The sequence below is a fragment of the Anolis sagrei genome, chromosome 5 (assembly GCF_037176765.1).
Source record: "Anolis sagrei isolate rAnoSag1 chromosome 5, rAnoSag1.mat, whole genome shotgun sequence".
Taxonomy (NCBI): Eukaryota; Metazoa; Chordata; class Lepidosauria; order Squamata; family Dactyloidae; genus Anolis; species Anolis sagrei.
Genome location: NC_090025.1, coordinates 44282308 through 44309964, shown reverse-complemented (window position 1 = coordinate 44309964; position 27657 = coordinate 44282308). Strand labels below are relative to the sequence as shown.

Below are 27657 nucleotides of genomic sequence, written 5' to 3'. Positions count from 1 at the left end.
TAATAGATATTTCTTTACACGTAGAAGTCTTTCTGCAGAATTTCCAATGAAGGACTCCTGCGTGGAACAAGCCAGGAGAGAGAGAGAGAGAGGAGGGGGAGGGAGACCTCCTTCTTGTTCTTCCTGTTCCTCTGCAGACCTTGTGATAGCTTCATGTTCCAGACATCAATATTTTGGGGACTGTTTGTTCTTCTGTATAGATTAGCCACTTTAGGCAACTACTTTGGGAATATTTCTTTTTATTCTTTCACCCAGCAACTGTGAATAGCCTTCACATACAGGCTGAAATGCAGAGTATGCATTGTATTGCACTAATATGCATATCTCTAAGGAACACTGTCAAGAAGGCTGACATTCATACTTGCCTTTAAGCATATATGACTCATAAGAGCTCACAATGACCTATTAGAGAATGCACCAAATGATGCAACTTAAGCACAGGAAATTAAACTATGGTAATTGAACTTTGGGAGTGTTCTGATTTCTGGATACAATACAAATTGTCTCTCCTCCTGATCAAGATATGGTCAAATGCAGGCCAGGGGAGGCACCTCACGGTTTTCTAATGATCACCTTGAGTGTCCTCTATTTTGACTGCCTGATGCGGAACAGCAAATATTGCTCTCTGCCATGCCTACAGGGCATATAGATCCTAAAGATAGCCAAATTATTTTGCCACATATATTCTGGGTATCAAAGTTCAAGGAGAATATTGACAAGCTAAAACATGACCAAAAGGTAAAAGACCTGGAAACAAAGACCCATGAAAATCAGCTTGAGGAGCTGGGTATGTTTAGCTTGGAGAAGAGGAGAGGTAACATGATATATGAATATATATGATATATGAATATATTTAAATATATGAAATAATGTCATATTGAAGATAAAAGAAAATTAATTTAGTTTGCTTCACAGACTAGGATACAAACCAATGAATTGAAATTATAAGAAAAGAGAACATTAGGAAGAACTTTGTTAACAGCTGTTGGACACTGGAATAGATTTCCAGGGAGATCAGTTGACTTTGGTGATCTTTAAATAGAAGTTGAATAGCCAGTTTACAGTAGTGTTTTAGTTGTGTATTCCTGCATGACGGGGCTTTGCAATAGAGTCCAGGCATGGGCAAACTTTGGCCCTCCAGGTGTTTTGGACTTCAACTCTCAGAAATCCCAGCCAGTTTAACTGGCTGTTAGGAATTGTGGGAGTTGAAGTTCAAAATACCGAGGGCTAAAGTTCGCTCATGCCTGCACGACAAAACTATCCTTCTCAAGTCTATGATTCTATGAGGCAAATAATCTCACCAGTAGCTTTGTGCCCTATGCATCAATTCTAGCAATGTTTAAAGTAAGATACCACTGTTAAGAGCTATTTTGATGTGACCTGGGCCATGTTTCAGGGAGCCATTAGAAAAAAAGTAATAAAGATAGACACCAAATACATGAAAGAATTATCAAATTATGTAAAATTAGCCATTATTAGCCTAGACTGACTGAGTTGCTAGGAAACAACAGAAAGCAACAAGGTTGACATGTACTCTTGTGAAAATATATGTGGTCCAAATCAAATTATCAACAACAACAACAAAAGAATGCACATAACCTATAACACCTCCCTACAGTTAAGGGAATTGAATTTCTTTCTGCACTTTCTGAAGTGTAGGCAGATTTTTAAAATAACAATAAACAAAAAATAAACAGACATGGCACTATTTATTTGCTCTGTTTTCTCCTCTTTGTATTTCAGCATTTATAAGGTGCACTGCTCCCACCCCATGTTGGAAAAGAGAGTTTTGTTTCTCACTGAGATTCTATCATTGTTTGGGAGTGTGGCAATATAGTAAACCTTGCCACGAGGGATTGCTTACGGGGAATTTATTTCCCCCTTTCTCAAGTTGTGCAACATCCTGCTACTGTAGTAAAGGGGAAAAGTGCTGAGTAATGCTAGATTTGGATCCTGCTCCTATGGCTGATGCAAACCTGGAGAATTTGCATCATCATTCAGCAAGAGTAACTTGGTATGACAGGCGAGCTTAAATACAAGACCATGCGGAAGCTGAGCCGGCTTCCAATGACAGAGCGGCATAAAGGTGGCTGGGAGAAAGGGCAGGTGTTCCTGAGTAGTGTTTAGACAGCCGTCCAAAGTAAAAGACACTTGAAGAGTTTGATACTTGTTGGCACAAGTGGGTTGAAAGGCTGCAGGCGGTGTGTGTTCGTGTATGTGTGTTTTTAAAGGAGTTAGCTAGTTAGACAAAAGGAGGGAGAGAGGAAAGAAAGACCCGAGGTGGCTTTCTGTTCAGAGAGCTTTTCAAAGTTCTCAGCTTGGTGTGTGGGCAGCACCAAAACATGTTTAGGAAGTCTCCTGTGCCGACAATCTCTAATGGCAGCTACCTGCAGGGGCATTCAAATGGCACATTGCCCTCTGGCTTACACACCAAGGCGGCCCAGAGAGAGAAAGTGGTGCTGAAGAAGAAAGTGACTTTGCTGAGAGGGATATCTATTATAATTGGCACTATCATTGGAGCAGGGATCTTTATATCTCCCAAAGGAATCCTCGAGCACACAGGCAGTGTGGGCTTATCTTTGACGGTCTGGACTGTCTGTGGCATCCTGTCACTCTTTGGTAAGTTTGTGAGCATTCATAATTGATCCACTGGGGTAGATATAAGATATTTGATTCTGGGGATTAAAAGCCTGGTTTGAGACTTACTTGTACTGCTTCAGTATTTTATTTTATTTTTTGGTGGGAGGGAAGAAGGTCTTTTGCTGCTTGGCAAGCATTCAGATACTCACACAAAACTCCGAGGAATACTTTTATCAGAACTTTTAACACCAAGCGATATTCCTTACAATTCCCTGTAGTAAGCGGAGAGGCTAGTCTCCTTTAGCATATCATAAAGTTTGCAGTCTGTATTGACTTTCTGTTGAGAATGAGTTGTAGCATGCTGGTGGAGGGTTGACAGCAAGGGAAATGAACTGCTTAGTCTGAAGAACACCTGCGAATATGCGCGTCATTGGCTATACAAAATGCAATGGGGTAAACGTCTGCTGAACTATTTTCTAGCAGGAAAGCAGTGGTGTGGATGAGGGAATAATTAAACTGCTTTTTTTTAAAATAAAGAGTTTACATTTTCAAATCCATTTGGAATTTATGCATGTGGAATTGGAACGCCTCACCACTTATCCTTAAATGTCAGAGAGACTTCTTTCATGAAAGATAGGCCCCTTGCCTACACTTATTTATTTTATTCTGTTCAGTTGTCTAGCAGGTGTCATTTTTGCAGGTTTCATTATTCATGGATTTGATTAATATGTTCTCTCTAGGAATCTTTAGGTCTTCCAGAAAAAGTCTATGGTCAACCGTTACCATAGAGTCATATTGTAGGAACTTTAGAATCTTAGGGAAGTATACTCTTGGGGAAAAATATAATGTTTTTTGCGTTGCTGTGAGTTTTCCGGGCTTTTATATTGAGTGCCTTCCAAGTCGTCCAGTCTTCTGTGTGCCGAGGGGGAAGTCTCTCAATCGGTATCAGCTATGGCTTGAGGTTCTGGGTTTTAGCTTGCCACTTCTAGACTCTCGCTTGCTGAGGTGTTCCTGCGAGTATCTCTGTAGATCTTAGAAAACTATTTCTTGATTTAGGGCATTGGCTGGGTCCCCTCAGCCTCTGAGGATGCCTGCCATTGATATGGGTGAAACATCAAGAGAAAATTCTTCTGGAAGTTGGCCATGTAGCCCAGAAAACTCACAGCAACCCAGTGATTCTGGCCATGAAAGCCTTCAACAACATAATCTTTTTTTATTTGTGTTTTTCATTTTTGCGAGGGTCTTGTGTCCCTAACTCCTATGGATGCAGAGGGCTGCCTTTATTAGTTAACACATAAGCATTAGGCCTGGGCGGTTTCATTCGTTAATATTGTAATTCGTTAAATATTCGCTAATTTTAGCAATTACAAAACGATTACAAAACTTATTTTTAAACCCGGAAGTGTTTTTAAATATTGAAACGGCAGGCGCCAAAAAAATTTGTATTTCCGTCCATTTCGGAAATACGTAAGATGGCCTGGCGATGCTTGCTGGGAGCTCTCCTCTCTCTCCTCTCTTAGCCAGTCAGAGGCAGAGTCTGAAAGAGGAGGAGGAGGAGGAGGAGGAGAGGGCGGGGAAGGCACCGGCTGAGCAAGCGAGCGAGAGGGCGAGCGAGAGGGCGAGCGAGAGGGCGAGCGACCCTCAGCGGGAAGGCGGCCCGTCCCTCCTTCCTCACCTTTGCGGTGGGTGTGCTTCATTCTCCCAATTCCTTAGTGGAGGGCTGTGCTTCGTTCTCCCAATTCCTTAGCGGAGGGCTGGGCTAGATGGCCTTTGGGGAGCCCTTCTCCCAATTTCGCATTGCTTTGGAGGAGCCGGGCCCGACTCGGCGGCAGCGCTTGAGGGCCCGCCAGAGTGAGTGCCTGCCTTCCCTCCTTAATAATAATTTCTCCTCCCTATTCTACTAAATTAATAATTAAATTAAAAAATATTGAAAAAATATTGAAAAAAAAGGGCGCCATCTTTACAAAATGTTTTGTAAATATTAACGAAATTTCGTAAATACCGAACTTTTTTAAGGGAAAATTTTGTAATTATTTTAAATATCGAAACAAAAAAACCCCCCAAATACAAATTGATTTTAGAAACAAATTTTTGCGTTGTTACCCAGGCCTAATAAGCATATTTCATCTAATGAGCTCAATACTCTTCTCTGTCTCTAATGCATTGTCACAACAACTCTGTGTGGTAGGTCTGTCTAAGAAAGCTGAAGGCAGTCCATGAAATGTATCTGAACCCAAGTGAATTGATTGGCTCAGTGCAAATTGGAACTGGGGTTTCCAGAATGGTAACCAAGAAGCCACAACATAGTTCTATCAGTATTAAACCTGTAATTCTAGCAGTGAATACTGACATTTAAAACAGGTTCTGAAGCTCTCAAAATAAGGCTGATGGTATAATTCCACACCTATTTGGCTTTAGAAAGCTCTATCATGCTCAATGGGATTGGATTGACTTCTGTGTAGACATGTACATGTTTACATTGCTAGGGAGCCAATGCTCACAGTTGTTGTTTTTTGTTTCTACAAAGACTGATATTGAAATAAGACATATCACCCGATCCTTAAATCTGCTGCATGAGTTCCTTGACTGCTTTAGCAAGTTAGTCTAGGAGAAGTCATAAGCCCATAGCATTACTATCAGACCAACCTTCTTATGTTTTGGTACTAGGAACAATCACCATTACAAAGGAATGTCAGTTCTTCATTCAGGCAGTGAAATAGGTGGTTCTTCCCTTGTAGGAACTTCCTATGCATTATGCAAAGTAAAGAACACAGCTCAGAAACCACCCTTGCTAAACATCCAGCCAGATGAAGTCAAACTGGCTTTTGATCGAAAACAGAACATATAGTACTTGAGCAAACAATTATCTACGGGTACATTTTCATTATAAATAGTACAGCATATGGAATGTGTTTCTGTTTAAGCTGCTTGTTAAGTGTGCTTGCTCATGGAGGTGTGGAGTGAATAAGATAATGTGAGTTCAGATGTAGTATTCCGGCCTTTTGCAACATGTAAATGTATATTTTGCATTGGAAAAATTGGCCTATAAAGGTGCCCTCAATGCCTGCTGTACAGCTTTGACTACAGATACTGCACCCATCAGATTGTTCCATTTTCATGCCTCATGGATTCTGCAAGAAGTGATCCAGTTTCAGAATTCTTAGACTTAAATAAAAAGTAGGAAGCCAACGAACGGTTAGACTAAATGCTCTGAAACTAATTTGAGATATTCATTTAAGTTTATACTGCATTTTTCCTAGAAATGAATTAATTTTATTAGCATAAATATAAATTAGGTTTTTTTAAGCCTAAATCCAAATGTTAGTTCAAACTGGAGTAGACACATCAGATAAAAAACAACAACGTAGCAATAGAATCAATAGTTTTACTCTGGTTGGGATTAGCAATTGGATTTATGCTACTATATTAACAGTGTACTAACTCCTAATATGGGTTAGTTGCTTAGAAAAATAACCTAGGATACCAACTTGCCCTAGCCTATTTAAACATGTTTTTTGACCCTTAGGTAAAACAGGTTAATAAACCTGGAAAGTGAACCTTAAAACAACCCCTGGTGGTGCAATGGGTTAAACCTTTGTGCTGGCAGGACTGCTGACTGAAAGGTCGACAATTTGAATATGGGGAGCTGGGGGAGCTCCCATCTGTCAGCTCCAGCTTCCCAAGTGGAGACATGAGAGAATCCTCCCACAGAATGGTAAAACATCCAGGCATTCCCTGGGCAATGCCTTTGCAGACAGCCAATTTTCTCACACCAGAAATGACTTGCACCAGAAAGTCGCTCCTGACACAGAAAAAAAACACCTATTGAAAATCTACAATATTAAAAATGGTTTATTGGTGGTAACAAATCATACAGTAAAATACAGTATACTTTTCCATTGGCAGTTTTACTATTGCCTTCTTCATGTTAAAAAGAAATGTCAGCTAATGAAAAAGTGCTTTAGAATGTGAAGTATTAGCTAAATGTGATTAATCTTTCTTTCCTGAGCTGTGGTTTAATATTAACTCCTATTTTCATAGGTGCTCTCTGTTATGCTGAACTAGGCACAAGCATCAAGAAGTCTGGTGGACACTACACTTATATCCTTGAAGCCTTTGGCCCATTGCCTGCATTTGTAAGAGTTTGGGTTGAACTGCTGGTTATACGGTACATTTTTGCTTCCTTTTTCTGTTCTTCGTGTGCTTTTGAATGTCAAAGAACAGCTTTAAATTTGTTATAGATACACATAGATCTTTTCATCCTGTTCTTTAACCAGCACAGCAGAGAAGGCTAAAGACCTTGTACAACTACAACTACCATGATTCTATAGCATGGTGTCAAACTGCATTAATTCTACAGTTTTACACAGTTTATGCATCTTTAGTTATACGGAATACCAACTATACCCATACATTGTCAATATGTAATTAACTGCTTGAAAGGAAGTAAGACTTGTAATTTCATAATCTTAAATGCTTTGTATGGTGTTTTTGTAATGAGGTTCATTTACATACAATAAGAGTCATATTATATTTAAACAAATCTCCAGAGACTCTGAAATAAAGCTGCATAAAAACTTATTTTTTTCTGGAGTATTTTCATAGATAGGGGATATTCAAATACCCCCAAAACTCTCATATGCAACCTCAGAGAAAAGCAAAGACTAACCTTTTCTGAACAAACCTTATCAAGAAAAACTCATTATAGGATTGCATTAAGATTACCATGACCCCATCTACACTGTCATATAATGCAATTTAAAATTCCATTGTATAGTCAGTGTAGACCAGGCATGGGCAAACTAAGGTGTCGGGCTGAATATGGCCCTCTGAGTGTTTACCTCAGGCCTTCCTCATTTCCCCTGTCTTCTCAGCATAAGGACACAGTGGCCTGCCGCATCCTTATGCAGAAAGGACATGGGAAGAAGGCACACGGCAGCGGAGAGCTCTCTGGAGCACTCTCAGCAACCGCATATCTCACCCTCCTCTCATCATAAGGATAGTGCAAGTAGCCCCATCGTTGTGCTGAGAGGACAGCCTAAAGAAGACATGCAGCGGTGGAGAGATCTCTGAAGTGTTCTCAGCCAGTACATGTTTCGCCCTCCTCCTGGCATAAGGACAGTGAGAGCGGCCCCATCCTTATGCCAAGAGGACAGCCCAAGGAAGGCACACAGTGGCTGAGAGCCTTCTGGTGCGCTCTGAGCCATTGCCTGTCTTGCCCTCCTCTCAGTATAATGCCTAGATGACAGCCTGAAGATCAGGGAAGGAGGATCGGAGAGGAGGATCACGGTAGTCACTACTTGTCTCATTTTCCTCCTGGCATATGGATGAGGCGAGCAGTCCCATCCTTATGCCAGGAGGACCTGAGGATGACCAGGGCCCTGAACTGTCCCTTCCCAGCCCCACCCTCTCCCAGACAGACCCTCTCCCTCCTGGTCCTGTCCCACCTAGCGTGTGCCCGGCTACCCTCCCAGCTGGTCTGGCCCTCTCAGTCAGGCTACAATGTAGCTCCAAGGCAAAAAAGTTTGTCCATGCTTGGTGTAGACTCATATATAATGCAGTTTAACTGTATTAAATATATGGGGCCCATAAGTCAGAAATGACTTGAAGGCACATAGCAACAAAGGCATTATAAATATAAGAAAGGTTAAGAGTGTGAGTCTGTTGAGTTATCTTTCTATTTAGGATTTGCAGCCAGAGATACCTAGTTCTCACCACATTACAAATTCTAGGATTCTATAGGCATAGAAGTTAAAGTAGAATTATAATGCTATAGCTGTGTAATGTGAAAGGGCTCCTGTGGTTCAGAACTAATTGGAAACTTCCTGGTAGGTGCCTTCAATACAATATGAAAATGTATGTTACACTGTGTTGCCTGGGTGTCTAAGTAACACAGCTGGCTAAACTGGTTTAGTTCTATTGAGCCCTTCAATTCTGTCTCTCAGCTACCCATTGGAAACCTACAATTGTATAGCCTGTTAGTTACAATAACAGATAGCATAATGGCTATGTGGATTACTTGAAATTCACTTTGTTGTGGGTCATTTAAACAGGTTTCCTAACACAGCAAACAGAATGATTGGTTATCAGTTTATCTGTATCTAGTCTAGCCTCTTGATCTATTTACCCGGTTCTGCATTTATAGTGACATGTTACCAAAAGTAATTTAGGCCTGTGAAATGAACATTCCTGCTCATTTCCTCTTTTCGTTTAATCCAGACAGCTCATTTCTATTGCCACAAACACCTACGTAACAAGCTGTAGCAAACAACAAAGGATTTCATTAAATACAACAATGCAAAGTCACTGTGAGCTTGGGGTTTGTTTCAAACACGTCATTCTTCTTGCAAACTCGTAAGAGCCCGGAATTAATAACCCAACCTTATCTGGCCCACACTTAGCACACAAAACAAATAAAGGCAGAACACTACGGAATGGTTAAAAGTGGCCCATGAGTTGGTAGACATGCTTGTTCAGACCTGTAGCTGTGTCAAGCACAGTCTCTGTTGAAATTATATGTTTCTGTGGCTGCTATCAATGGACAGGTACCATTTCATTAAGTTTTATAGCCTCATGTTCCTAGAACTTTTCTATAAAAATACAGTGCAAATATTCAGAGGATAATGAACATGATATGCAAATATGCATAAAATACCTCAGATGCTGGCTATGTTTTCATAAAGGAAAGCTGCTTTATGAGGTTGGAATTCAAAGCAGAGAAGCAAAGGGTAGGAAATTAGGTGATTAAATCAGTTCCCTGCCTTTTAGTTCTAAATTCCCCACTCCAAATTGCCTCAAAAACATAGGGCCCTTCCAGACAGGGTGAAATGTCAGGAGGAACTGGGACATTTAGATCCCAGTGCCATCTGGGATTACTCCCTACATCTCCTCCAAACCCTGCATTTTTCCTGTGTGTGTGTGTGTATGTAGCTACATGCCCTTCCAAGTCAACTCAGGAGGTGCAACTACATTGTAGAATGAATGAATTTTGACACCACTTTAACTTAGTTTCCTGTTCAAAGATGGTTCACTCATGCCATGGCCTGACTGAAGTAGGCGCTCAGTTACAATAGGAAGATGGCAATATAGCACACCCATAGATGAAATGCTTGAAACAGTAACAAATTCCATTATGGTACAGTGGTCTCATTTTAAATTTAAAGCTAGGTTCTTTTGATGATCAAAAAGCACACCAAGCTGTTTTGGCTCACTTGTTCATCCTTCCCTCTTGGCTTGTTCCATTTTCGAGGTTGCAGTCCTACACACACGTTACCTGAGCAAATCCCCACTGAACACAATAGAATAGAATTAAGAACATAAAAAGAACCAGGCTGGATCAGATGAAAGGTTTATCTAGTCCAGGATTCTGCTCACACAATGACCAACTAAATGCCTTCAGAAAGCCTGCTTGCAGGTCTTTCCTGGTAACCATTGTGCATAACATTGTGCTGTAAATCAACTGAACAGAACATCCGCAGTCATGGGTAATTCATTTACTGATATTCCAAGCTATAATTACAAAACTCAAGAATATGTAAACCAATTTACATAAATAAAATAAAGATGCACATATTGAATATTGTGTGCTGATTTTTCAAATAGTGAAGCACCACAAATCTATGGAGAAACTGTATGCTGATAATGGTGGGAGCAATCAAAGGCATCATAGAAAACAATGGTTTGTGGTTTATAGAACCTAAACTATGGACTGAGCTACCATTCAAACAGGAAAACCCCTTTTAAAAGCTTCTATTCCAGATGTTCAGGGCTTATATCACTATACAAAAAGGGAAGGAATAGCTTTAACTGTAATTTGATAATTCAAAAGTTAGATTCAACCACAGTAAATCTAAAGATTTTCCCCTGACATTAAGTCCAGTCGTGCCCAACTCTGTGGGTTGGTGCTCATCTCGATTTCTAAGCTGAAGAGCCGAGTTGTCTGTAGACACCTCCAAGGTCATGTGGGTGGCATGATTGTGTGGAGTGCCGTTACCTTCCCGCCGGAGCAGTACCTATTGATCTACTCACATTTGCATGTTTTTAAACTGCTAGGTTGGTAGAAACTGGGGCTAACAGCGGAAGCTCATGCCGCTCCCTGAATTTGAACCAGTGACCTTTTGGTCAGCAAGTTCAGCAGCTCAGTGGTTTAACCCACTGCACCACTGGGGGTTCCAGAATAGTTAGCTCAAATCAAAGTTTTCAAAGCCACCTTTGAGATGGTTCCTTGTTTTAGTTTACTGCCTAACAGCAACAAAAATAGTTTATGAATTAAAACATTACACCAAAACACAATTCCACTACTTTGTCCATTGTTTGGGGAACTATCAGAACTGTACCAATAATTTCTGAAAAGGCAGTATTAAGAATAATATCTAGAACTCATATTGCATGTGAAGAAGTGAGCAATAATTCTTGGATGTCCATATTGTGTCATATTCTGCCTGTAACAAAATTGTGGTGATAGCAGAGTAATCTTCCCCATCTCCTATAACAGGTGTTATTAACCTGTGACTCTCTGCTTCTTGTTTGATTGCAATTTCTATCAGCCCTAGAAATGATTTGGGATGATAGTGTTGCAATTCTATAAGATCAAGAGTCCAACTAGAACATGCAAGTCATAAATTGCCCAACCCTGCCCCACAATAATGATGATTAAGTTATTATTATCTATCCCCACTCCTGCTCAAATGTGCTGCTGTGGCTGGCTGAAAAATGGGCAAGAAACAAATTGAAAATACGAGAACTGTTCTAGTGGTGTACTTGAGAAGTAGAATGATAGCTTCATCTATAGAGTCCATTCTAGTGAACAGTAAATATGGGACCACTGAAGGCCATCCAGCACCAAGGATGTAGCAAAACTAGAATAAATGATCACATAGAATACTATAATACATTTCTATTGCTTAAATAGTAACTTGATAAGGGTGTGTCCCTAAACAATGGCAATCCTCCAGCACTTAGGGGAATTAATAAAAGTGAAAAGTCTTTAACACATGTTAAACTGCAGACTGTTTTGCTAATTGCATTGGTTAGCTTGCTAGCTTGGCCAAAGTAATAATTATCTGGGTAGCTTGTGTATGTTTGTGTGTGTGCACACGTGTAAAGGCTAATGGGCAATTCAGCACACAGTGTTTTTGACACGCTGGGAAACATATGGGCATATATTTAAAAGTAATCAGTCTCCCTTTGTCTCTTTCTTTCTAGACCTGCCGCCACAGCAGTCATATCATTGGCATTTGGACGCTATCTGCTGGAACCATTTTTTATGCAGTGTGAAATCCCAGACCTTGCAGTTAAATTGATTACAGCTGTGGGAATCAGTAAGTACTTGATTTTAGCAGAAACATGACAAAGCAGAAAAAAAGCCCTTTGCACTCAGGACATCCACAATGTAAATCACATGACCTGTTATGCTTAAAATCCAATTTAAAGGAGGCTGAAATGTATTTTTTTTTAAAAAAATGGTTAAGAATACATTGTTCTTGAAGATATTTCCTTGTGATCCAACATTATAGGATGTGTGAATGAATTTGAAAGCGACCATGATGTAATAGTTTGAATGTTGGATTATGATTCCGGAATAGCAGGGTTTAGATTTCTGTTTAGCCATGGAAATCCATTGGGTGACCTTGGTCATGTCATACTTTCTCAGCTTCTGAGGAAGGCAAGAGCAAATCCGCTCTGAAAAAAATCTTACAAAGAAAATATCTATGTTAGGTTAGCAAATGTGAAGGTATATAGCAGCAGCAATAACCGTAAATGAGTGGTGTGTTTGCATAGTGTGTAGGGGATGAGGGACAGATTAACAAACTATAGAATGAAGTCTGCACTTGAAGGCTGGTGTGGCAGGTTCCAAGGGGCAATATGATGTACCCTCATCCTTCCAACCAGGATTTTAGGACCTGGCTGAACAAAAATGACAGTAGGATCTGGATAAATTACGTGGTCATATTGTAAATTGTAAGCTGCTTTGAGTTTCCTTTGGGAGAGATAAAGTGTGGTATTATTATTAATAATAATAATAATAATAATAATAATAATCTAGAATCCCATACAGATGAAAAATAATATAGAAATACAGTTGTCCCTCCACTCTTGTTTTTTAAGTCTTTACTGATTTGACTATTTACAGATTACTGTATTTGTCGACGCATCTGCCCTATATACAGATTTAAAAAAATATTTCTAGCTATTTCTGAATCCTCTAGCATAATTCAATCTGCTGGATGTTGACCATAGAATCACAAAGGAGGACCAAGAATTGCTTGGACAGAACACTTCTCTAGACATGCCTAGATCATCTAGTGTGATTCTATGGGCAACTTCTGGTGGAGGTTGACCATAGAATTGCACTAGAGCCCCCTGTGCTTCCTTTTTGGTTAATTTGCAGTTTCAGATGCACCTGGACAAAACTGTTTTCCAGGAACGTTAATGGATTGGTTTCTTCCATCAATATGTTATTGTGATGTTGCCTATGACACTTGTCATGGTTCTACACACAAGATCCACAATGTTACTTGTGGACTGCAGATACTGAGTCCTTTTCTTGAACTTTGATATTCTGCATCACCTTTTTATTTTTTACACCAGTCTGGGAGTTGACAGGCACTTCAACATGTCCTCTGGGTTTCTTTCTCTTCTTTCCTCTATGCATTTTAACTCCAAACTGCAGTCTCTGCAACTAGACAGAGATTTGATACAGGCATGATACTGAGTATGAAACAGCTGACTGTAACTGAATCTAGCAAGGTCTGAAATATTAATGGATTCAGGTCTTGGGTCATAGAGAGAACATACACATTTGACCAGATTTGGCCTCTTTATGGACTTGCCACAGGAAATAATGTTACACAAATGTTCCAAAGTCTGCCTGTGGCTTCCTCTTTTGATGAAGAGTACATTTCTGAAACCCTGTCACTTTCTGTATCCTATTATCACTATCTCAGCTTGCCTTGATTCAGTGGCATTGCAGAAGGGAAAAAAGGGGGAGCAAATTAAAAAGAAATATTTTTAGGACTCTACTTCAAGAAAAGCTGAACCTAAGTATATTTCTTGGTATGGGATATAAGAGCAGGGAAGATATAAATGACTAATTTTGGGGGAAAGAGTCAGAAAAAGGATGTAACAATACATTCCTCTTCTCGGTTTCTGCAGATATACTGTACCTACTGCAACTTCCTTAGTGCTAGTAAAATGCTAAAATAATATGTTCTTTTTATATAAACAGATATTAGAAAGGAACAGGGAGGCCAAATATTAGAAAGTAAACTGAAGCATCATAAATGTGTGAAACCATGCAAGACCTCCCTCATTATACAAGAAAATGCACTCATCTGCCATTTCTTTTAGTTAGGTCATCTTTGAACTTCCATCTCTCCAAATATCCAAACAAGTTATTTGCCATTGTGCTTTTCAGCTAAGCGGAAATACAACTGATACTTGCCTACATTTTCCTCTCTCTTCATTATTTTAACACCCAGAACTCTAAGTAGGAAATTGAATTAAGGTTATGCGTTTTAGAGGTTAATGTGAAAATATTTCATGGGAAGATAACGGTAAAGCAGATGTCTAAAAACGGCAACGGTCCCCAAGGCAGAATTGATGGTGTGAGGGGGACGAGGAGGTGGGGAGGAAATTCCATTATAAATATTTTCCTAAGTGTCTTTAATTTGACCACAATGAGTGCATAATTTGGAATGGGATCTCATCGTGATTAATTTAATGGGAAAAGCTTTGAGATAAGCCAGGATTTTATGCTGTAATTAAAAAGAAAGAATCAGTGTGACAGCAGGGTGGAGTTCTCTTGAAATAATGACACCTGCAGTGAGAGATAGGAGTTAGCAGCAAATTGTTGCCATGGGGACCGAATGAGCGGTTGCGCCAAGCAAGTTGGACCGAGGAGTTGCTGGTTCAATGAAACTAGACTTCTCTTTTAGGAAGGCCTTTGAGTGCAAGCCATAATGCTGTCAGGAGAGACACTGAAAGGCACGCGTGAAGGAGTAATTATAGTAAGGTGAACCAGGATGACACAAGTACAAGGCATACTAAAAACTGCCAAAGAAGCCAGTTTATTCTTAGAGAGGACAGGGAAGAAAAGGGAGGAGAGAGAGGGAGAGAGGAAGAGGAGAGGGAAAGAACTTATTGCCTCTGGGGTTACTCTGTCAGTTGTGCCCAGAGGGTACAAGAAAGACCCAGTATCTGACTCTCTTGGGACGCCAATGCTGATACCTGTAATGATCTTGGAGAAAGAGAATGATCTACAGATCATTTCCCAAAGTAGGGTAATAGTTTGAGAATAGCCAAATCGGATGTCACGTTTAGTGAAATGATAGTGTCAGTCAGTCAACCAATCAATCATTTTATGTCCCACATTCCCTAAAACACACACACACACTCAAGGAGGCTTACAGAATAAGAAGAAATAAAACACACACACGCACACATATATATAGTTAGCATGGTGTAATGATTTGAATGTTCGGCTATGATTCTGGAGGACAGAGTTCGATTCCTTATTCAGCCATGGGACCTTGGGCAATTCAGACCATCCCAGCCCCACAAAATTCCATGATGGTTTGCCTTAGGGTTCCCATAAGTCAGAAATGACCTGAAGGCACACACCAAGAGCAAACTTCATGCATAAACAAAGGCAATGGCTTTATGGCATTATATATATATTAATATGAGAGCAGAGCCCCTAGTGGTGCAATAGGTTAAACCCTTATGCCAGTAGTACTGCTGACTAACAGGTTAGCAGTTTGAATCTGGGAGGAGTGCATTGAGCTCCCTCTGTTAGCTCCAGCTCGCCATGCAGAGACATGAGAGAAGCCTCCCACAAGGATGGTAAATCATCAAACATCTGGACATCCCCTGGGCAACGTCCTTGCAGCTGGCCAATTCTCTCATACCAGAAGTAACTTGCAGTTTCTCAAGTCACTCCTGACACACACAAAAAAGCTAAAATGTGCAAAATGTTAAGAATAAAATGGTATTAACTGTCTATAAAATTAAACTATTAAAAATATAAACTTAGGCATGGATTAGATACAGTACATCACAAAATCCCCTCTTTTTTAAAATAAAACAATTGGTTTCTGAACACATGCTAGAATAGAAAAGTCCTTATTTGTCAGTCAAAGGACAACAAGGAACCATCTGGTTGAGGGGAGTTCCAGAGTACAGGAGAAATAAAAAAAGAAGACCTCTTCTACATTTTTAGTGACTGTACCTGTGAAGGCAGTGCGATTGAAAGATATTTTTCCCTCAAAGATAAGGGTTGCTCGTATGTAGCTCATATAGCAATTTTGGGTTACTTATAATCAGGCATATAAATGTCATGGATCCAAATCTCCCCAATAAATGCAAAGTGTGTAGTAAATAAATCTGATTCAAAAATGGCCAAATGAAATGAGATGACTTCCTCTGTTGCCAAAGTCATTTGGACTCTGCCAGATTGCAATTATTCTAACATGGTGCCAGTATTTCAGACATATATTATAGGGGGAAAGAAAATAATTCTTATTCCAAAGTGTATGATGTTTTGTAATATGAGTGTGTATGCACACAGAGGGAGGGACTGTGATAAAACTATCTGATCACTGAATGAAAAAAAGTGTAATTATTTCTCTAGATGAAGAGGAGAATATTTCAGGCAATGGTGAGCCAGAGGTTGCTGGACTGCAACTCAGGGCTTATTCTAATCTCTCCATCCCATATGCTGAAAAGAAGCAAGAAGTCTAGTAATAAGGAAAAAGTTCTCCACAATCTGCCCACCATCACACTTATTTGGCACGACCCTACAATGGATCCTAGAAAATGGCAGGGACAGTCTCACTAAGATATTGACTAAACATACATTACCAGCACTGTCCCTAAATAGGATGATATTTTGGATCAAATCAGGATTAACAAAATGTATCTCTCTGGTGATGAAAAACATGATTTTCTAGGTGCCGGTGAACTCTTCAGCCATGGTGCAAAAAGCATGTTGAATGAAGTTGACAATGCCTGAAACAACCCAATGGGTTTCAAAGTAGGTAGCCATATTTTCATGCATTGGAGAACCAGGCTTTACCCACTCTTAACCTAGGTCAATACCAAGGGTAGCCCCTCGGCTGTGGAACTCCCTCCCCAATGAGGTTAGATCTGACCCCTCCCTCCTGACCTTCTGGAAGAAGCTTAAATCCTGGTTATGGGATCTGGCATTCACAGAATAGTTTGTTTACTGGGAAAGACAAGATTTATTGGACTGGACTTGGACTGCTTTGAATGGCGATTTTAATTCTGGTGATTTTAATCTGGCGAGCAGGTTCATAATGCATATTTAGAATTATTTTAATTTTGAGGATGTATTTCTTATGTGTTTTATATTATGTTTGGCATCGAATTGTTGCCTGTTTGGAAGCTGTTCTGAGTCCCTCCATGGAAGTCAAGAAGGACAAGGTCTAAATGTTTTAAATAAATAAATAAATAAATAAATAAATAAATAAATAAATAAATAATAGAAGAGGACACAATAACAGGAACTTATGGAAGCAGTGTGCCAACTTTCTGCCTCTCTTTGCAGCTATAGGAGTTAGCAGCAAAGGAAATATGCAACTCATGTAATGATATTATATTTAATTTGCAAGAATGCAAACACTAGAACTTATTTATTTCAATGAAAGGCTTGTATGTTATTTTTAAATGCATATCATACCTGGACCATTTTAAAAAACTTCCAGAATGGTATTAAATTAACTTAAAAATAATTTAAACAATAGAACAGTATAACAACCAATCAATAAAAAGTACAAGAAATGAAACAACAGGAAAACACAGTAGAGCAGGAAGCTAAAATAAATTAATGGCATTTTAAAAGGCCCTGAGAACATCTTTAAAAAAGGATTTGCTTGGCTCTAGGAAGCAATGGGAATGGATGCTCTGGGATGAATGCTTCAGTAAATGACTATTGGAGCTAGGAAAACATGTGCCCTGTTAAGAACTAGCTTAACAATATATAAAGCGGGCACTCATATGAAGATTTTAATGCATATGCTTGTGCATGTGGGAAAATGTGGCTCTTGGGTATGCAGGTTCAGAACCATATCAGGCTTTAAGAATGTGCACCGGAACTATGAACTGTGTTCTGAAACAATAAGTGGAAGTGTTTTTAAAAAACTGCTATGTATTTTATAGTAAGAGGCTAGCAGTTGTACTTTACATTTACCTAAGCTTTTGAGACATCTCCAAAGGTAGTATTGCACATAACATTACTTGCCTATCATGAAAGCTTGAATAGTTATGGCCATTGTATCTTTATCTAAGGTCATTTGCAAGTGGGCATCAGCATTTATTGAAAAATTGGGCTATGTATCACAGATACTGCTGGGTCTCCAATAATCAGCCTGAACAACACCAGCAGAATTCAATCCTATCTAGAACTGGTAGAGCACTTTTTGCATGCATAGACAAACTTCCACCAAAAACACTTCTGTCTTGTTAGGATGGATATTAAGGTTTTTTTTTTACCCTTATCCAGTCTCTCACTAACCCTGGTAAATGATTCTACTTCTATGGCATCATCTGATTTAGCTGAAAAAGTAGTCTGATGTTATCAGTATATTGATGGCTGATCAATCTTCAGATGGTCCATACAGGACAAGATAAAACTCTCCAGGACTCCAGAGCACAAATGGCCGTACATAATTATTCTCTTCTAGAATTGGCTTCTAGGTGTAAGCAAACTTTTAACAACACAGCACCTCCAATCTTCCATCTGGAGAACCTTTTATAAAAGGCATCACAATCAATATATACAGTTGTTGAAGGAAAACAAGCAGGGTTGTTCTGCTGCATTGATATGTCATCCATCAGTTTCTATGCCAACACTAGGCAATAATTTGCAACTGGCTGACAGTTACTAATGTTCTTGATTCAAATCCAAATCCAGACAAGCCTTCTTTAGATTTATATCAACTGCTTTCAACGTTCCACAAATGCATAAATTGAAACATACTATATATACTTATATATAAGAGGGCAGGTTTGGAAGCCAAAATGATGGGTTCTGATATGACATGTGGATAAGGTGAAGGTAAAATAGGAGCATGTAACAGATGTAAGGGATAAAGCAAAGGAACACAATGCCAAAGAACTGGTTCTGGCATGTTCCTACTCCAGTATTTTTTTACGTTTTTCTGGGATGGATTAAGATCTCATATTTTTCCATTCTACTCAGAGAAATGGGAGCTTCCTTTTTAAATAAGAGTTAAGGAATAGTACTTACATTAACCTTATATTCAATCTAGGTTTTTGTGGTCGATATTTTGATTACAATTTCCACACCTACCACTTCATCATGCTTACTGAAATCAGCATTCTAAGATGCTTCCATGCTATCTTTAGGACAGAGCCCCGTGCAGGCCATCACACGGTGTCATGTGACTTCTGGTGGAGACTCCCCCCCCCCAAATGGGGTGAAGTTTCATCGGACACTTTCCTCCCCAAGTCAGGAGGCTTCTCATGTTGTGCTAGCTCTAATGGAGCCAGCAGAAGGCCTTGTTGGGAGGTTGACACTTTCCCCATGTGATGAGAGGGAGGTGTGCACGGGGCAACAGAATCTTCCCACTTCCTATCTCTTTTCTCCCAGATGCCCAGCAAAGCAGGATGCTTCGCCTGCCTTTTATGATGGGGCCCCAGTACATACTGTAAGAAACTTAACATGGATACACTCACAAACATGTATGCCAGGATAACAAAATGTAATTCATAAGCAATTTCTGATCAAATCTGATTTTGGCAATGCTCCACCTTATTAACAGGTGAGGGTGATAGGGGTTTATGGGATGAGAGCATGGTTAAATTGCTCCCCTGCCTCGAGAGTGAAAGCACATTGAGTATGTAGGACTGAATGGGTACCACTTTTCCCACTCAGATTTTGCATGTAATTCCAAGAATTTCAAATGCTTTTGCGGTGTTGAGTTGATTGCTGAATTGATTTATTTGATTCCTATTCTTGACGTATTTATTACTGATGGTAATTTCACATTGCTGGTTGCTTCAAGCTAATTGATTTGAAGATTTAAACAGGATAGATCTTTCAATATAAATAATATCTATCTATCTATCTATCTATCTATCATCTATCTATCTATCCTAGGCTTACATATTTTACCATTCTCCACATTTTAACATTACTTTATCATGTATGCTTATTGATGACAATAAGATCCAAGGGTTTAATAGGCGTGAAATATTTTTAATCTTTCAAGCAGACCACATAGTACAATTTAGCTGCTTGACTAACATGGAATGGAAAAATGTCTTACAGAGATTACTATTTAAAATGTCAATAAAATACTTGATGCTCTAATGACATGCTGACTTGTAATAACCAAGGGACTGTGAGTATAAATCTAAACCCAATCATTCTTTATAATAATACATGGTAATCAAGAATGCATGAAGTCTCTTTGCAAACCATACTTCCAGCACTGATCTATACAATCTTGAAAGCTTACAGAATATTAATAACAATGGTAAGACACTCGGTGCCAGTCCTAGCATTAGGTAAAAGAATATAATATGTGTCTCAGACAGCAGATTTTAGATGCCATGACAGTTCAACAAATTGCAATATATTTACTTTGTTTTTTCTATTTTTATGCCATAAATGAAAAGGGATACTTCAGGGATTTTTTCCTTATCTACCAAATTAATTTGGCTGCCTTTGGGTGCTATGAAGCTTGATTTGGGTGGTTTGTGGTCAGATCTAGTAATATCACTTTGAAATGTATCTTGCTGGCTTTTGATTCTTCATTCCAGAGCTAATAAGAATAGTTTGATTTGTGACAATGAATGGTTGGCTTTATAAAGGGAGCATGTCTAGTTTTCTAGATCATAACTACATTTTCCTTAGCTTTATTGATTTAGATTTCTAAGTGATTTATATGTGAATTCTTTGTATTCTGTCCAGTTACAGTGTTGGATGCTTATCGAAAATCAGTACTGTTGTTATTTCTCCTGCAATATCTCATAATGGATTGTAAAGCTAGCCTGCAGCATGTAACTAAGCAAATATTCCTATCATATGTGATTTCATATGCATTCCATTCTTCCGAGATTTCATGGCTATCTGTAAAATTCTCAGAGCATGAAAACTAATTTCTTATTTGAAATTGCAATGAAGGACGACCACTTTTGTAGCACAATAGTCACTATTTCAGTTATTTGTGTAATTGCAGGCAGTCCCCGAGTTACAAACATCCAACTTACAAATGACTCATAGTGAAGAACAGGGAAAAGAAATCTACCCTTAGGAAGGGAAATTCATTCCTGAAAGAGTTATCATGAAGGAATGGTGTCTTCCAATGAAGCTTTATCACCCACTGGAGCCCCAGGTGGTACAATGGGTGAAACTCTTGTGCCAATAGGACTGAAGATATACAGATCGAAGGTTTGAATCAGGGGAGAGCACGGATGGGCTCCCTCTGTCAGCTCCAGCTCCCCATGCAGGCACATGAGAGAAGCCTCCCACAAGGTTGATACAACATCAAACATCTGGGTGTCCCCTGGGCAATGTCCTTGCAGATGGTCAATTCTCTCACACCAGAAGCGACTTGCAGTTTCTCAAGTAGCTCCTGACACACACAGGCACACACACACACACACAAACATTCTTGTTTCCACAACAAGCGATTTTTTTTTCAAAATCCACTATCACAGGGACAGAAAGTTAGGTGAAATTGTCTGAAAAGGAGCATAGACAGCAAAACAAACACTGCAGGTGGGTTAACCCTTCCCTATGCTATTCAAAACTCCCCCCCCCCTCTATATATCTATTTCTGGAGTTACACTTCAAAAATATACTGTACATGTTCTGACTTACATAGAAATTCAGTTTAAGAACAAACCTACAGAACCTATCTTGTTCATAACTTGGGAACTATCTGTATAGCGTGTGTGTAATCTAATGCCCCTATCTTTTCTGCATTACAGGTAGTGGCTTGTAGCATTGAGATTTTCCAAGAAATCAATGAAATAGTTACATTTTAAAATATCAACTGCATTCATCTATTGTGAGGAGGTCTTGGAAAAATAACTGTAACAAGTTAGTTTTTAAAAGTAACCTTGCGATGTCTGACAACTCTATGCAATGCCTGCCTTTCCTAGTGTGATGCTGCCCACCTCTGCCTTTGGGCTTTAGTTTTCAACAAAGCTACCATTAAAGCTAGGAGGATTGTACAGTCTGCCCAGGTGGCTGACCACACAGATGTAGTTATAAAAGAGAACCCGTATGTGGTAATATTAAATCACACCTTTATCCTTTCCTCTCTCTTTATGTCAAACTACAAAGCCACAACAGAACAGCCACAAAAAAGGCTGACTGGCTTCCAACTGGTCTGAACATAGTAGAACTTATAATGAAACCTTGCTATAAATACTGATAAATGATGCTCAAACAAATGCTGGTTTTCTTTCATTGAAATAAGTATGACTCACTTAAGAAGAGTGATTTATGATTCATTTCTTAGATTCCACAGGAAGAAGGCCATGAGATGCTGCGTGAACTTTGTCGTTCACATAATTCAGTCTCTGTGGCCATTATTTTACAGGAAATGTAGCATATAACAGTGACCTGCCTTCCAGAAGTATAATAAAAATGTTGTTGCTAGTACATAGTAGAAGAAAAGATGCTCAAGGTCCCTTTTTATTCTTAAGTTGCATAGTTTCTTCAAGGCAGAATATCTGAAGTCTTCTTACTTAGATGTTTACTTGATGTTTATCATTTTTTTTCTTTGCATGTGATACATATGTGAAGTTCACTTCTAAATGGTGAAAGGTTTCAAGGGTTCAGTCCTAACCAGGGCTCAATTTATGTACAAGATGCAAATAGGAATTTATGGATAAATCCAAGGCTAGTTCCAGCTCGATTTGCCTTATTGAAAAATATTGGGGCTGCTATTCCCAAGTAACGTATATTTTATTGATTGGAATGGTAGCAGGAATTACCATGAGATTTGGTTTTTTATACATATACAGGTTGAATACAACATGGGATTTTCCAACATTAACACCCATAGGATTCCTGTTGTCTGTTTTTAGGGGAGTACATAGTGGTCTAGGATTTCATGCTCAGGGGAATTTTGCTCTATTGCATCCACAGTTGACTATCTTTCTTCCTCTTGCCTAGTGGACCAAAGAAATATGATTAATTCTGCCCATCACCTACTCTTTCCCAGGCTTCTTTAAGTCTCATTGAATATATAATCAGACTATGAGTACTATCAGTTGTTCTTGGTTAGCCATCATGCCAAGGGGCCACACATTTAGAAATCTTAATGAATGGCACAGGTAGAAGAATAATGATCTTGGCCAACGTCCTACAGTAGTATATTTTGAAATGGCTTCTTGTCAGCCTATATATGATCTCTCATATGAACATGCTGCTAACAGATAGCTAATGTCTTTTTCTTCAGAATGTTGTGTATGTTATCTACTGAGGACCTGTAGTGGGTTAATCATAGTTTGTTTTCCACCTCTATCTGCACTGCCTTCATCATGAATGCACAGATACACACACTGTGAAGAAAATTAAGTACAGGCAGTCTCCATGTTACGAAGAAGACAGGGTCTGTAGATTTGTTCTTAAGTTGAACACCCATGTGGTGTTTGTTTTGCTATCTGTGCCCCTGTTCAGAACATTTCATCTCTTTTTCTCATGATAATTTGAATTTTGAAAAATTTGGCTTGCTGTGGAAACAGAGATTGGTGATAAAGCTTCAGTTGAGACATCTTTTCCCCATGATAATTCTTTCAGGAGTCAATTTCTCTTCCTAGGGTAGATTTATCTCATTTCCTGTTGTCTCACCCCTGTTCTTAACTATGAGTTGTTGTAACTTGAGTACTGCCTGAAATTGTCAACAGAAGATTATATTTTCCTTTGAACGATAAACTTTGTTTTCATATTGAAGAACCTAGATGGTGAGAAGTAGTCAAACAACAATAGCACACACCATCTCTTTAAACATTAAGATGTATTTCTTTAAAAGCTTGGTTTGTGTTCCTAGATGAGATTGAGATCTGCAACTCCTGTAACAGGAAGTTGGCAATATGCAGCTTTTGACTATTTCAATGTACTTTAACATGCAAGTTCACTGCACAAATATTATTTGTCTAGTAACAGTATTTGACTAGAAGGGCTGAGACCTAATTGTTAGTTTCAACTAAAACAGACTGATTGACATGTACATGAATTGTGAACCTGCAGTTGATACAGTGAGTCTGTTCTAGTTGGGACTGTTTGATTTAGACTTAAGAGATGGCTTAGGTTTATTTTCATTAGAGATTGAATATGTATTTGAACAGTCATTCCTGCAATAGGGAATTCTCTCGGTGCCTACATTTGTGGAGCGGACTTGGATAGATGTCATTATAGTAGCATTTATAAAATTGATATAAGCTTTTAATGTAGGTGATAATTCTTCTTTGAAATGGAGGTCTTTGCTTACACATGAACCATAGTCTCCTACTGTGTTTTTTTATATAATGGAAGTATCCTAAATAATGGGATTTCGTAATAAGCTGGGAGGTTTCTTGTACTGATCCCTATAAATGCTCTTCACTGTTGCCTTAAGGTATAGCTTTAGAAGTAACTACAAATAACCTCTAGGAAATAAAGGAGAATGTCATAATTTGAAATTAATATGAACACTCAGTTTAAGCACTATGTTTTACAAAGACCATAATTGGGAGCTCTTGAAGCTTTGTTTGGTTCTTTCTTTGACTTTACCCACCCACTAAGAACATACAAATCTGCAGTTAAATCAAAGATTTCAGGAGACAGGGAACATAAAAATAATCTTCAGTGCTAAGGCTGAGTTATACCAGTCTATAAATTATCAATGCCAGGCCAGGCAGTTCTACCAGCAAGGAGCAAGTGTAAATATCTTTTGTTGAAAGGTGGTAAAAAGAGCTATGGCTGGTACAATGCCAGGTGGATGGTTTAGTGGAAACATGTTGAGGAGAGCATGTCAAAAGCTGGGAGGGTACTCTTTATAGGGGCAAATGTTCTTTAGCAAATGTCCAAAATACATGCTGGCAGAAATTTTCCTGTATGATGCTTTTGCATGGATGAGCAGCATTTCCTTAACTATTCTTTCTCTCCTTCCCTCTCCCTCCAGCAATTGTCATGGTCCTGAATAGCATGAGTGTCAGCTGGAGTGCCCGCATCCAGATTTTCTTAACCTTCTGCAAGCTCGCAGCAATTTTGATAATTATAGTCCCTGGAGTTATGCAGCTAATTAAAGGTATGAACTGAAAAGTAAATGCTATTTTAAGTGCTTTTATCTCCCCCTTCCCACCCTTGCCCCAACCAAATAATGCTTATGCCAGCAACATCTCTTAATTAGTCTCTGCTTGTTCAACATAAACTCCATACTGTCATGTAAATAACTGGAAGTAGAACTATGCTGGGAAAACTTATATTTACAGCAGTATGCTGATGGGAGCATACTGAAGAAAGCTTTTTAAATGAACGGCCAATGAGTTCCTCCTCCTAGCCAAGAAAAAGGAAAATACGTACACACACACACACACACACACACACAGAGCATTAGAAGAATAAACACTTCTGAAGGACACTTTAAGACAGTTGTGATAATCAAATTCTCAAGCACTTTTGTTCATCAGCATTACATTCAGTTGTGTGTGATTTAGTATTATGTCCAAATGTGGCCAACCTCTTTCTCTGCAGTGCAACAAAGCCATTGCCATGTTAGGTTGTTGCTGCAGAAGCAAGAATGAGGTTCTGTAACATCTTAAAGACTAACAAATACATGGTACACAGAAGCTCATGCTGTAATACATATTTAAAGCTTTAAGATGGTCCAGGAATCTTTCAAAGATATGGTTCTTTAGCACAGAAAGGCAGCAGGTATTCTTGTACTAGGGCTTAGCAAGAAGAAGTGGTCAGCACCAGCATTACTGGATACAGGATTATCTGTCTACTTATCCCAGTTCTGTACCCATCTTACTTAATGTACTGCATATTGTAAAATCCAGTCACCATCATAGGGTTGCCTCATTTGAACATGGAAGAGAGCCTTTTTAGGGCATGTCTACATGGGCTATTTATTTGTTGTATCAGAAGCAAACTAAGGGTGCATGATGGGCTTCAGCCCCCCCCCCCCCGAAATTCTCAGGGTGGTTTGCGAGAAGGCCTTACTGGTACATTATTTAAGCTGCTATGTTTATACATATAATGATCTGATCACCGTGCTCAATATATCCCACATGCATGGGGGTATTGGGATAACTATACAAAAGGTTTGCTAGGGTAGATCCTCTCTCACTCAGACTCAGCCCCCCCATCAATTCAGCCCCCCCCCCCAAATCAAAATCCTGGCTACTGGTCTGGTGCAGTTATAATATATTTAAAAACACAAAGTTAGAAACTTGGCATTATAATTAAATGTCCTTTGATCAGAATCTGGCCACTTGGAGTGTCTCTGGTGTTGCTATAAGAAGGTCCTCAATTGTGCATGTGGCAGGGCCCAGACTGCAGTGTAATAGGTGGTCTGTGGTTTGCTCTTCTCCACACTCGCATGTTGTGGCGCCATTTCTTAAAGTTGGCTCTGCATCTTGTGGTGCCAGAACACAGTCTCTTTAGCACCTTCCAAGTCGTCCAATCTTCTGTGTACCCAGGGGGGAGTCTCTTATTTGGTATAAGCCATGGCTTGAGGTTCTGGATTTTAGCCTGCTACTTTTGGTCTCTTCGCTTGCTGAGGTGTCCCTGCGAGTATTTCTATAGATCTTAGAAAACTATTTCTCGATTTAAGGCATTGGTGTGCTGGCTGATATCTGAACAGAGGATGGGCTGGAGATGTCACTGCTTTGGTCCTTTCATTATTGGCTGCTACTTCCTGGCGGATGTAAAAAATAAATAAATCAGGGGACATTCATTCAGCATTTGTCACTGAATTTCTGTCCTAAACTTATGTTCAGAATGAATTGTGGGGTCTGAAATAATAAGGCGGAGCATTCCTTATCCAAAATGCTTGGGGCCAGAAGGCTTTGGGCTTTTGGATTCTAGGGGGATTTTGGAATACATGTATTTGTATATACATACACATTGAGATAGTTTAGAGATGAGATTCAAGTCTAATCCTATACACATAACCTAAAGGTCATTTACAATATTTCTAATATTTTTGCGCATGAAGCAAAGCTTGTATACATTGAGTCATGAGCAAGCAAAGGCATCACTATCCCAGCCACCCATGTGGACAATGTTGAATTTTGGATTAGTTAGGATTTTGGAATTCTACAGAAGGGATGCTCAAGGGCAGACTAGTTGTTTAAACAGGATGAGTTTGGGCTTAATATATTACTTGAATTCACAGACCAAGGCATTTGAAAAAGTAGGCTTAGTTTACACAAGCTTATATTCCCAACTTCATTCTCTCAGCTTCTAAAGTGTTATGAGATCTCTTTGCATACCTATATTATTTGAGTACAACACAGATTCAGCAGTAACATAAAAATAGAGTAAAGAAACCTCAGAATTTGTGGCAGAATGACAAATTAGCATCATTAAATTGTTATGTTACTGCTGAAGCCAATCTGTGTAATATTCAAATAATGTAGGTATGAAATCAACAACATGATAATCTTTGGAAATTGGTACCTTTTGCTAATATATTTTTAGCACCTTATATTCGCTAATAACAAGGAAAGCAAAATAATGTCATATGAAAAGTATGTTGATCAAATATGACAAAATGCATGTAGCATCAAATCCCCATAGTAAAGTTTCTGACAGTCTTATTTTAGAAGTTATGATGGATAGATATAGTTGTGTTTCTTTATGAAGATTTCTTAAAACTGAAACTTTTGAATGTGTATATTTGTGATGTGGAAAGAAGGAAAACTGTATTCTTGACATATGCCTAGAGGGAAGGAATTATTTGGGCACTAGGTTTTCCTGCCATCTTTTCTTAAAATTAGCAGAAATGCTTTCAAAACTATCTCCACAAGAAATTGCAGCTGGAAGGTAAATATTCCAAACAATGGCAGGTAAACCTGGGCATCTAATCT

General features: G+C 39.0%; 1 protein-coding gene across 1 annotated transcript in view; it reads left to right on the top strand.

Annotated features, from left to right (window-relative positions):
• Positions 1-1849: 1849 nt before the first annotated feature.
• SLC7A11 (solute carrier family 7 member 11) overlaps positions 1850-27657 on the top strand; it is a 72486-nt gene continuing 46678 nt past the window's right edge. Inside the window, exons 1-4 of the mRNA XM_060778934.2 lie at positions 1850-2619; positions 6622-6748; positions 11785-11900; positions 24744-24869. Coding sequence (XP_060634917.2) covers positions 2343-2619; positions 6622-6748; positions 11785-11900; positions 24744-24869 — 646 coding nt within the window. The 5' untranslated portion in view covers positions 1850-2342. The remainder of the gene's footprint in view (positions 2620-6621; positions 6749-11784; positions 11901-24743; positions 24870-27657) is intronic.